General features: G+C 42.7%; 1 protein-coding gene across 1 annotated transcript in view; it reads left to right on the top strand.

Annotated features, from left to right (window-relative positions):
• The window catches only part of syt7b (synaptotagmin VIIb), a 138,200-nt gene that overhangs the window by 57,205 nt on the left and 67,957 nt on the right, over window positions 1-13,038 (top strand). The window contains exon 2 of the mRNA XM_079497513.1: window positions 12,283-12,386. Within this exon, the coding sequence (XP_079353639.1) occupies window positions 12,283-12,386 (104 nt within the window). The remainder of the gene's footprint in view (window positions 1-12,282; window positions 12,387-13,038) is intronic.

The following is a 13,038-nucleotide window of genomic DNA, read 5'->3' on the forward strand; positions in this document are numbered from 1 at the left end:
CCTTGATGGCAACTCTCAACATGCTGTATCAATCTGAGCTGCTCCTCTGGAGGTCTCCTGTGACTAATAGCACTTGCACTGTGTCAGCCCTGGTGCCAACAGTGAGGGCAGTGAGCTCCGCTGTGTCAGCCCTGCTGCCAACACTGGGGGCTGAGTGAGCTGAACATGCAGATAAGCACAGCAGGTGCAAGAGAGGAGGGAGGGAGAAGGGAGGAGATGTTTGACGGAGAGAGAGATTGGAGAATGAATGATGAGCACTCGGAGGGAGCCGTTAGGGGTCTGTCATGTCCAAACTGTACACCTTATTTAATCACCTGTAGGCCTACAGTATATAACTTCTAGGGCACAACATTGTCAAACCTCCTTGCTTACGTAGCATTTGTTGTCTCCACCAGGCCGAAGGCATGGGGAGAGAGTATGTTTTGCACTCCGTCCGTGTGTCCGTCCGTCCTTCCGTCCGTCCGTTACCAGCTAATCTCCGGCACCGTTAACCCGGTTGAAAAACTTTGCACACACACTCCCTGGATGCCAACGATGAACCTCTGCCCCACATTTTCCAGAACGGCCTGTTATAGCGCCACCATGAGGCAGCTTTTCACATTCTTTACCTAAAACTGCAACGATCTGCGTGAAACGTTGCATGCACACTCCCTAGAGGCCAAGGACAAACCTTTGACCTGCATTTTCAGCATCTGCCTTTTATAGTGCCACCAGGAGGCCGACTTTTGTAAAACACATTTTTTGATATTACTCCTCCAGATTCTGTCCAAAAATCTCACAAATCGTTACACAGCATATCTATGGTCATGTGCTCAAGTCGGATCTGTCCGATATTTCATATTCCATCCTAATTGACTATAATTGGCTTTCAGTTTGCAAGATTGCCCCGTTTTAAACAAAAGCCTCAAATCATGAACGCAGCGTGCAATTTACGTGAAATCTTTCACACATTTTCTTACTAGGCTGAGGAATATATCCCACCCTTTTCACATTGGCCTGTTATAGCGCCACCAACAGGTTTATTTTTGCAAAACACATTTTTGGAACAAAATGCCTCAAATCATCCAATTGCCATCAAAGGCGTATGAAGAAATGGCACCCTTTTTACATTGGCCTATTATAGCGCCACCAGGAGGCCACAACCTGACCTGGCTTGGTGGAGACCTGTGCCCCGAGGGGTACTTTTTCTAGTTTTGTGTTGTTAATGAATGCTTCAGTGTGTCATGAAGCCGAACAAATAAATCTGCAAATATAAGCAATTAGGCGTGATGGGTTGCTCATAGACCACACGACACTTAGAACACACATAATTAGACAACAATAAGAAATTGTTGTTTTTATACAAATTCCAGCCCCCAAGAGATCTTGTACTGCGTGTAAAGTATTATTATTCATCACCTACGCTACTACTGTAATTAGGTTTTGAATGTGTGGGCCCTGCTGTCATATATAACAGCATCAGTGTGGGGTAATATCATAATCACATATCGTCTCTGTCGGGTGGAAACCTCATAAAATGATGTCCAAAACTATTACTTTTAACCCATTTTGGGCGGGAACCCCTTTTGGCGTTAGCATTATGTTATGCTTTAGCTATTGAAAAATAGCAGATCTACAAGCTCATAGCGTGCCACCGAGTGGCGCGCTACGAGCTTGTAGATCTGCTATTTTTGAAAAATCGAAGAACGACTGACATAGAAACATAGCTTTTTCGGAAAACTGTCAGGATGTAGAAGACATTTTTAGAATCTGATCTCAGGTCAATGAATCGAATTCAAGTATCAAAAGTAGCAGATCCACAAGCTTGTGGATGTGCTACTTGTTATACTTTTTTGTGACACTGTTTTTTATGACATATGGAGATAAGAGGTTTCTGCCCGACAGCAGTGATATACTGGTGCGACAATCTCAGTAGACTTAGGGAGTGAGAGAGGAGAGAGGGAGGGGAGAGGAGAGAGGGAGGGGAGGGGAGAGAGGGGGTTGGATGTAAAGCGCAAGAGTGTTTTATGGAGGCTATTTTTCAGATGAGTAGTTTTAATCAACTCTGTATTAAATTATGTAATTACCCACAGATTGAGAATAATGTATTGATAGATACATTGTAAGGAAGGAGATAAGAATAACAATTAAAGGGGTAGAGGTAAAGAGCAGAGATAATGGATGATGCAAAAAACGGATGGTGAGTAACGGCTGCTACATTTGTGACTGCAATTTATTGTACTGTAAAGATTGATTCTTGTAATCTATCCTCATAACAATCAGTGGTGCATGATGACGGCACATTAAGCCCTGCGACTGTTAGCTTTTTCTCTTTTTCCATGTTTAAAATAAAATGTATGATAATGACACGAGCCATTGACATTGATGAAGTCAAGGGTAATCTGTCAAAGATAATTTTACTTTTATGTTTTACAGCATTGTTACATCTGAAAGCAGCATCTTGATGCAAGATGTTTATCAAAACGTAGAAAAGCAAAAGCAGTAACTGACAATAGAAGATATCAATGATCTTTCAAATTCCATTATGTAGTTTACTGCTGGCATATAGGCTAAACAATATTTTACAACATGTTTACTATATGGTCTAATAATCCAAACTTTTTAATTTCAAGGACCCCTTCAACCCCCATTTAAGTCATAGTGTTGAGAACCACTGGTCTAATCGAACTTGATCAGAACAATACATTATATTATCTTCTGAACTGTCACACTCTTGCCCGAGTGTGCCATGCCTGGGTCGCCCCCCTGACTTTGCCCCTCTCCCTTCCCCTGGCTGATTGTGAGACTGTGTCCACCTGTGCTTCTAAGCTGAAGAGACTTTGGTTAATGAGGTATATTAGGGACTCTGTGTTATTGGTTAGGTTGCTCAATTATAATGCTGTCCCGAGATTGTGAGTTTATGTTATATTTCCCTGGGAGGGTTTTCTGAGTTAAATAAAAGAGTGCTTGAGTGCAAGTCGTTGTTGCCTGGGTTATTCTGCATAAGGGTCCAAATACTGAGGTGTTCCTGACATGAACAAACACCTGTAATCAGATTAATCACTGGAGTCTATCCAAGGATAGTTACAGTAATGTTATTTCAATCATTCATACACCTTGTAATGGACAATATTTGTATGGCTAAATTATTTATCATACTTTTTTTTCCTCCTCTGCTGCTCCTTGGTAAGATAAAACCCATTTATCCTTGAGGTATTCCAATTATAGCTGTGCATCTCCACTCAATCTGACACAGCCCCTCTGCTATCAGTCTAAAAGGCTCATCATTCTGGTTTGGTGTGTAATTGAGGCAAACCATCAGTTAAGGCAGGGGTTCCCAGCCTTTCTATTACCATGAACCGGCTGACAGTTCATAAAATGTTCGCAGACCGGCATATATAGCGCATTTATATAGCACCTTTATCCACCTTTTTAGGCGCTTTACAGAGATTGTGCATTACATGATTCACCCATTCACACACCGATGCCAGAGGAAACCATGCAAGGCACCAATGACCAACCTGCATATCGGGAGCAATTTGGGGTTCAGTGTCTTGCTCATGGACACTTCCACACTAACTCTGGGGGAGCCCAGGTTTTGAACTGGGAACCTTGCGGTTACCATCCAGCCACTCTACCCATGAGCCACTGCCGCCCCTATGGTGGGGGGTTGGGGGTGAGTGCCCCGCGCATGCACCAAAACACGGAAGACAGTTGACTGGCAATCAATGACACAAGTACCCGCTGCTATATTATTATATCACAACATAATGTTAAATCATTGACCTAAATGGTGTTATATCAACAAGGAAATGGTGATTAAAAAGGTTATGTCTGTATCAGAAATGACGTCTTTGGACATGCATGTGGAAAACTGTAGTTAAACCCACAGACAGTGTGATGCATTACTTTAACTTTTACTTGAAGTAGCACGGACTCAAAGCTCTTTATAAACCAAAGTCAGTGATATCACTGACGAATCCTGAGTATCTTCATGCGACCGAGTCAACTTTTCACCGCTGTTTGGAAAATCCAGGTGACACAAGGTGGATTCACGGTTGGGAAAACTTGGATTTCCCTTCTCGCGTACCGGTGGAATATGTCCCGTGGACCGGCACTAGTCCACATACCGGTGGTTGGTTAACCTCTGCTTTAAGGTGCAAAGCAGCCCTCTCTTAGGATTAGAGCAGGGGTCTTCAACAGGGGGTCCGGGACCCCTAGGGCAGGGATACTCAAATATCTGAACATGTGGGCCACATTATGAAAATGGCAAGGGGCCAGGGGCCAGTTGATAAAATGACAACATTATAATTGAATAATTATGTGCAATTAGTACATTCAACACAAACAACTGTTTCCATAAAACAAACTAACATAGGCTACTTCTGTATAAGTATAGAATCATGAATAGGCCTATTTAATTTATGCAAAAGGAGGAGAAGAGAGAGAGCGAGGACATGTGTTTGTGGCTCAAACTTTGTCTAATATTGTTTTAGAGCAGTGGTTCTCAAACATTTTCATGCCAAGAGCAAAGGACCCCCAATATTATTTCAATCTACAAAAATAATCCCAAAATCGCTTATAAACAGATTTGGCAACACTGGCCAGAAAGGACCAGTGTTGCTTATTTTTGGCTTATTTTGTATAGACATGGTTGCTTGTTTCTGCCGTAGAGTTATACTGGCAACACTTCTGGCTTCTAGCTTTATGAACATGCTGCTCCTCGTAACCTCGTTGCGTCTGTCAGTCCCAGCTCCGTGACTGGGAGATGGGACTGTGGATAGTCTGTGTCAGTCCCAGCTGAGCTCCGTGACTGGGAGATGGGACTGTGGATGGTCTGTGCCAGTCCCAGCTCCGTGACTGGGAGACGGGACTGTGGATAGTCTGTGTCAGTCCCAGCTGAGCTCCATGACTGGGAGATGGGACTGTGGATGGTCTGTGCAAGTCCCAGCTCCGTGACTGGGAGACGGGACTGTGGATAGTCTGGAGTTAAATCCATATAAAAGTACCGCGACTGTGACTGCAAGTTAGAAACTTTTGTGGCTATAACGAGGCACAGCTGTTTACAATGCGATGCAAAATTAACAGCGGGGGCTTTGCTTTTGGTCTGGATGAATTGCTCTGGTTTCTCAAGCGCTTTTTTTGGAGTGGAACGTACGACAAGAGCAAAACTTTTGTGAAATGTAAATGGAAGGCAGTTACTAGATATTACTCCACTGGAGTAAATATCCTAACAAGGGGTCTGAGTAACTTCGCCTCACCAGGCTTTCCACCACCTCGAAGGAAAGCCTGGTCTCTGTTTCAAAAGTCTGTATGATCCGGTCGGGAGCGGATGATATCGTTACGTCATGTTGTAGTATTGTTTTGTAGTCGACAGGCAGGAACAACGGGCCGGCAACTTCCTTTTCCCTCAAACCGATTTTTCTCGTAGCCTGTAGCTTTTATTGAGAAAGATCGGTGTGAGGGAAAAGGAAGTTGCCACCCCGTTGTTCCTGCCTGTCGATATCATCCGCTCCCGACAGGATCATATACCCTAAATGAAATGGTGCCCAGGCTAGGGTCTGAGAAGGGAGTGCATTGCAAGGGGGGCTTTGATAAAGAGCGCGTTCGGAAATAGCGCACTGAGCGCACTGTGCAATGCAAACTAATAGGCCAGTGTGCTCCGGTGCGGTATTTCCGAACGCGCCCGAACAGTCGTGTTTGTCAACCCAGATATTTCATGGTGCTGCTGGATCAATACAGCAGCCTTTCTAGAGAAGAAAAAAAAACACCACTAGCCCACATTAAACTAAAGAGGTTTTCAAGACGTTTTGGCCATTATCGCTCAGTTTAAAGTGTGTTGGAATACGTGACAATCAGGACATTAAGCACATTGGATTGGCGGGCCAGTCAAAATTGTGCCGCGGGCCGGAAGTGGCCCGCGGGCCGGAGTTTGAGAATCACTGCCCTAGGGGGTCCTCAGAGTTATTATAGGGGGTCTACCAAATCTTTGTGTGATAGGAATGGCTTTAATGGAATTATGTCATATGGTAGCCAAATCTATGGAATTTTAATGTTTGTTTAGAGCACTTTTAATGTTTGTTTACAGCACCTTAAACAAACATTACCAGCCAGGTGCCCCTCACTTCACACAAGTGTGATTTGTTTGAGGGGTGCTAGCCCCTCCTATGTCCAGCTTTTAGTGTGTGTGTAAACACAAACATAGTAACACAAACATTAAATCCCATTGATAATGAATGGCCAGTTTTGAGTGTTTGTGTACAAACATTGTGTAACATTGATGACAAAAGTGAGGACGCAAATTGTGATTGGCCAGAATGAGATGATATATGATGATGTATGATGATAAGAGCGCCCCTCACTTCACACGTGTGATTTTATTATTATTACATATACCACTTAAACCAGGGGTATTCAAATCCACCACAACGATAGTTCATTGAGACACGGAAGTCAGAAGGTTTATCATATAATCCCCCTTCATTCTCTATCAGTCACTCATTCTGCTCCTTTATATCAGCTGTCTCTCTCCATGTCAACTCCCTTCACTCTCATTCGCTGCCAGCTAACTCACTCATGCCAACATTCAATCAGGTGTTCCTTTTAAGCAGTCACTATAGTCCTTAGGCCAGAGGCCTTATTATCGGATATCGTTGCCATAAAAAGGGACAAAGCGACAATGTGATTTTTGTATTGCTACATGTCTGTATGAAATGATGTGATAGCAATGTCAAAATGGCAGCTGATTACTTGTTTGTGGCCCTTATATCTGATATATGATGAAAATAATGGTATATAGTGAAAGGCATAACTCAACGACTAATGGGCCGATTTGGATGATTCTGACATCAAAGTATACATTTTCTGGGGTGCTGAGTTGATTTAAGAGGTGACTGAAGCAATTCAAGTTCAGGGTCATGTGTCAAAGGTCAATGTCAAGGTCATTTTGAATCCAAAATGTCCTATAATACTACACATGTCTTGGATTGGTTTTGATCACATTTTCTCCTGTCTACCTCTGATTCGGAAGCCGTAGATTAACGTTGCACAGGTTGTGGAAGAGCGCCCTCTATCGTAAACACTGAAAACACCAAATTATGTCTATAGATGTCAATGGCTGTATTGAACTATGCAACCTCTTCCTCATCAGAACTGTCCTGTTCAACTGTAGGCATTGAATCTTCCTCAGGTGCTTGGTTTGTACAGTTCTGGAGTTTGCAGAGGTCTGTACATCTCAAACCATTGCTGAGACAACTGCAGTTAGGAAGCTTGCATACTTGCATTTACAGGCCAAAAACTCAAGGACTACATCTGGTGCAGGGGCTGTGCGCATCCACTGAATTGCTAACTCTCCACCATCAACAGTTGTCCATCCACTCTGTATGGGATCTGGTGCAGATGGGTGAGTCTGCAGAGAGCATCTCCATATTCTAGTCTGGTAATTGGCACGGAGGGCATGGATAAATTGACATTCTCTACATGGTGGGATTTCACTGGAATCAGCCTCCCCTCTCCTGGCACAGAAAAGATGGTAGCGGATCTCATTCACGTCACTGGAGTTGGTCCCAGACAGCTACAAGTGAACTGCTGCAGTCGGTCAAAGAGCTGTGTTGAAACATCCCAAGTCTGGCCAAGTTGTTTGAATGTCTCTTGAAAATCAGGGGTTTTCTTCAATAACCTCAGTGCATTCAGATTTCCATGACCAGCAAAGGCACTCACAATGTCACATCCTGTAAATATGTGACAGCTCACAGAGGTTCTCTCCCAAACCAAGGCCACAAACTGTGTGCGGTTTTGTGTACCATACTTCTGATAGATAGGACAAGGGATGTGTTTTTGGAATGCTAAACAGAGAACCATTTCATCAGTATCTCCAGAAGTAACATAATACAGCGTGTGTGTGTGTGTGTGTGTGTGTGTGTGTGTGTGTGTGTGTGTGTGTGTGTGTGTGTGTGTGTGTGTGTGTGTGTGTGTGTGTGTGTGTGTGTGTGTGTGTGTGTGTGTGTGTGTGTGTGTGTGTGTGTGTGTGTGTGTGTGTGTGTGTGTGCTATCTCTAAGTTAAGTCTAGTTGTGTGGTCCTCATTTACTCGTTTATTACATGTTTTCCTGAGTTGCGTTGTGTGCCTTGAGTTTGAGAGTTCCTGACTCTTCAAAGTAATGTCTAAATGGTTTCTACATCCTCATAAACCCATAAAAAGACGTATCACTCATGATTCTATGATGTTTAATTCAGAAGTTTAAGATGTACCCTGTTTCAGAGAGGCAGGTATTGTGGATTTTCCCGGTATGGCTACAAGAAGTATAATTCAGCATGTCTGTTGTTCTATTATGATGTTGGTCATGCCCATCCATGGTACAAACATCAGAAATGTGCATAAAAGTGAATATGTTTTTGAATTATATGGTTTTGCATAATCAGATTATACCCCTAAAATCATATTCAGCTGCCCTTCTGAAACTGCTATCACACAATTTAGCACTCCTGGATGTAAGACGAACAAAATGATACCACATATGTCTTGTCCCTTTTTAGGGCAACGATATCTCACCCGGCCCTTCACCCACCCGGTCTTCATGCTAGCTGACTCTGTGTGTGTTCAGATGTCAGCGTTCAAATTCCCTCCACCTCCCCGGCCTCCTCCCTGTGGCAATATGTCTGTAATGGGTGATTCTGTGATTATAAATGTGATTTATGGATTGTACTATATGTGGTATCTAGTTCTGTTATGGGTATCTGTGATTATAATGTGTTTTAAGGATTGTATTATGATCATGTGATATGTTCAATATCTATGTGGTATAGAGCGCCGAAGTCCTGACGTCCCTCGCTCATCCTCTGGTTCACGGAAGTAATTTCTCTATGGAGAATAACATGGGGTCATCTTAAAATCGTCTCATATAAGCATTGTGGCCCAAAAATTGTCTCGGTGAAATTGTTGAATACCCCTGACTTAAACCCCAGCACCTCTATTCTGAGGAACACTAACGAAAATGGCAGATCTACAAGCTCACAGAGCTTTACGCTGCAAGGCGTTGTGATCTTGTAGATCAGCTATTTTTGGCAAAGTGATTTAGTGTAGGGAGGAAGAGGAGCAAATCAAGTACTGAAGTATTGAAGGTTGAAGTAGTAAAATGTCTGAAATGAACAAAAACATAAATCTACACAACACTCAGTGATGATAGTCATTGAAGCTATCTATGAAAAAGTTTAATCTGAAACACAAATGTATGCAATTTGGTGTGGGTCCATGCTTCATCTCTCAGTCACTACTGGTCTGAAAAACGTTGAAGACCTACACTAGTACAACTTCGGCAAGCACACTGCCTTTAGTAATTAAAAACTTAATTAAACCCTTTAAGATTAATTGTACGAAGAATAGCGGAAATAGCTGATCTACAAGCTCATGTCGCATCATGCCAAATTGTGAGCTTGTAGATATGCTATTTTTGGACATTTTGTAAAGTTTTCGCCTGCAGTATAAACTATAATGACGCCCCAAAATTAGGACGGCAGCTTGAAAGCAACCTCTCAGAGTGAGGGGAAAGCAGTCTCTACTCTGATCTGTTCTCCTAAAAGCTAATAAGTGGCCTGTGCCTCAAAAAGTTCATTTTAATTCAATTCTATTCTATGTTTAATTCTATATCAATACAGCCCCTCCCCCTCCCCCCCGCCGCCGCACGAGGGGAGCCGCAACTCTCTCTCAGCTAACAAAAATAAAATTGACTGTGACGCTGTCATAACAGGAAAAAGATATGTAAGACAAGAGCCATCTGGTTCAGTGATGCCAGATAAGCGTAGATGTGGCTGACGAACATCTAATATGAATATCAGCACCACGATCACCTGAGCTTGAATGGCTTTTTGAGTGCAGCAGTGATGAGCAGCGATCATTATCACTGCTCATCTCCTCCCCTGAGTTCAAAATGAGGATTGTTCTGAGGGACACAAAGAGTCGCCTCTTAAAACCACTTAGACCGACGTATACTTTGTTGACCAGAGACCCTATAGCCCCCCCCCCCACACGCACGCACGCACGCACGCACGCGCGCGCGCACACACGTGTTGAGAACCACTGCTTTATACTAGACTAAATATATTCGCTGAAAATAGCCGATCTGCAATCTGACCTTGTAGATCTGCTATTTTAGCAGAATATTTGCCCCAGAATAGTGACACTAGGGGATACAATTATTATTTTTTATTACCATTATTATTATTTGACTATTATAAACGTGATAAAATCAATGTTCATCAAGACCTGGAGAGGGAGAGGGTTAGATAGCAGATTTATACAGGTTGAAGAGGCCCAGGCACATGAAAAGATGTGAGAAGAAGTGGGTGACGGAGGTGGATTAGGATGTCTTTACTAATCCACTCCTGTGCATTGGCCCTGATAAACGTACAAGTAATGAAACAAAAAAAAGACAGGGAAGAAAAGGGAAAAGGTGGAGGGGATATTGAGAAGAAACTTACAATAAATGAATTGTGCAGGCAGAAGGACAAGACAAGACAGAATTCACTGAAGAGAATAAATTACATGTATTATTTCTGTGAATGTAATTTTTTATTTATTTACTTGATAGCCTTGCTGCACTGCAGGTGTTTGGCCTTTATGCCCTGAAACTATTTGCAACACCAAGGCGGCAAAGTGGCCTTGGTGAAATTCCAGGCCTGGTCTTGTTCTTTTATAAGTCTCTTGGAACACAATTTGCAACACCAAGGCAAAGTGGCCTCTTGTTCTTTTATATGCGTCTTGTGGATTATTATTACAGAGCCTTGATACATGCAGGGAATATGCATTGTGCACATACAGTACAGTAACGCAATTTCAATTTGTGCAATGTTTTCCCCTGTTCTGAGATAAATTGGTCTGCCTGTTGCATATTACCAGCCATAACAGAGTGGAGAAGGGAAAAGCACATTACAAACCCATAAATCCCCTCTTCCCATTATGATACAGTATATTCACCCAGGCATCAGCCTGAGCTGTAGGCTGATAAAGCTGCGCTTCGAGGTTGGATTCAGAGGGCAATGTTTATCACATATCACGTCTTATATTCACAAAGAAAATAGCATTTGATCAATAATTTAATTTAATAAATACTTCAACATTACTGTCAGTGCGAGGAACTGACTGGCAAACAAAACCTCACAATGATTATACACCAGGCTGCTGGCGGGTATCGTCTTTGTTGGAATGCAACCAATCTGTCAGCCATCAAATGTCTCTGTTTTCTGCCTTGTGTTTTTGGTTCCTTTGTGCCAAGATGTACTCTAGTGTCTCCTCATCTGTGAATTCTGCCAAACAGCAACCGTGTTTAGTGGTGCAGATTCTTTCTCATCCATGTTTGTCATGCGGATTACCTTCAGCAGCCAGATGGTGACAGCTCAAGATATTTTGTTTTACAATGTAGTTTTTAACCTATTTATTAACCGTCTTTGGTTAATAACTTTGAGTTTGAATTATTGGCTCCACCAGCCGAAGGCATGGGGAGAGAGAGAGAGTGTGTGTGTGTGTGTGTGTGTGTGTGTGTGTGTGTGTGTGTGTGTGTGTGTGTGTGTGTGTGTGTGTGTGTGTGTGTGTGTGTGTGTGTGTGTGTGTGTGTGTGTGTGTGTGTGTGTGTGTGTGTGTGTGTGTGTGTGTGTGTGTGTGTGTGTGTGTGTGTGCGTCTGCGTCTGCGTACAGCTAATCTCCGGCACCGCTGGCCCGGTCAATGCCAAACTGTGTATACACACTCCTTGGATGCCAATGACAAACCTCTGCCTGAATTATTCCACAACGGCCTGTTATAACGCCACCATGAGGCCGATTTTTGGCAAATCACATTTCTGTACATTACTCGCACACATTTTATCCATACATCATGCAAATCTGTATACACTATCTTCAAAGTGTCCTTGAGCAAGACTCTGAACCCCTAATTGCTCCTGATGTGCAGGTTGGTGCCTTGCATGGTTTCCTCCGGCATCGGTGTGTGAATGTGTGTGTGAATGGGTGAATGTAATGCACAATCTTTGGGCGCTATATAAATGCACCATTTACCATTTTATATATTTATTTTTATTGGCCTGTTATACCACCACCAGACGACAGATTATTGCAAAAAAAGGAAAAAATAAGAAGAAAACATAACAGTTTATAGTTTATAATTTATATTAGGCCTACTCCAAACATCACACAAACGCTATTATCCTGGTGGAGACCTGTGCCGAGAGGGGCACCTTTTCTAGTCTCATTTTATTATTGAGTACTGTTAAATAATCTCTTTCTCTCTCTCTCTCTCTCTCTCTCTCTCTCTCAGGCTCAGTGTCTTTCAGTGTATTCCTGGTGTCTGTTGCGTTCACAGTATGTGCCATTTGGCTCGTGGCTCTGTGTGGTATCTGCACCTGGTGTCAACGTAAATTGGTAAGTTACTCTGCTTGTCACATCACACATAAAACAAAACAAAGCTTATATATCTTAGGCCTACTCCTCCTTATCTCAAAGATATATAAAAAGTAGTAGTATTTTTGGTGGATAGTTTTTGCTTTATTTAGGACAGTAGAGAAACTGCAGGATAGAGAGGGGTCAAGAACATGCAACACAGGTTGAGATTGCTGTTTGATGCACAACAGTTTTGCAGTTTTTTATTTATTTTTAATTACTTTACGTTTGGGGATTCCTTCATTTACATGATCACATTTCTTCTTTTCCAATATGTAGCCTATATAAAAATCACACTCGTGTGAAGTGAGGGGCGCCCAGTGTGGCTGCCACATGACATTTCTTTAAAGCAAGCAGTGTTGGGTGACCGAATACGCTCATTTTCTAATCAATCTGAAGACGCAAACCTTGCGTCTCCGTGTGTACAACAAATACGCATATTTCCTGAACCGATGACACCATAGCCCCCCCCATCAGCGGCGTGTTCGTGCTGTAGAAGCTACTGAGCGCGATAGGGCTTTTACTCCTATGCAACCTATACGACCACCATCCGCAACAAGTGGACATGGAGAACAACAGCATTCTCTGTCTCTTTACGTCACAGCATGAGTTGTATGCGCATGCTCCATGTCTC

This window comes from Electrona antarctica (genome assembly GCF_951216825.1).
Source record: "Electrona antarctica genome assembly, chromosome: 3".
Lineage (NCBI taxonomy): Eukaryota > Metazoa > Chordata > Actinopteri > Myctophiformes > Myctophidae > Electrona > Electrona antarctica.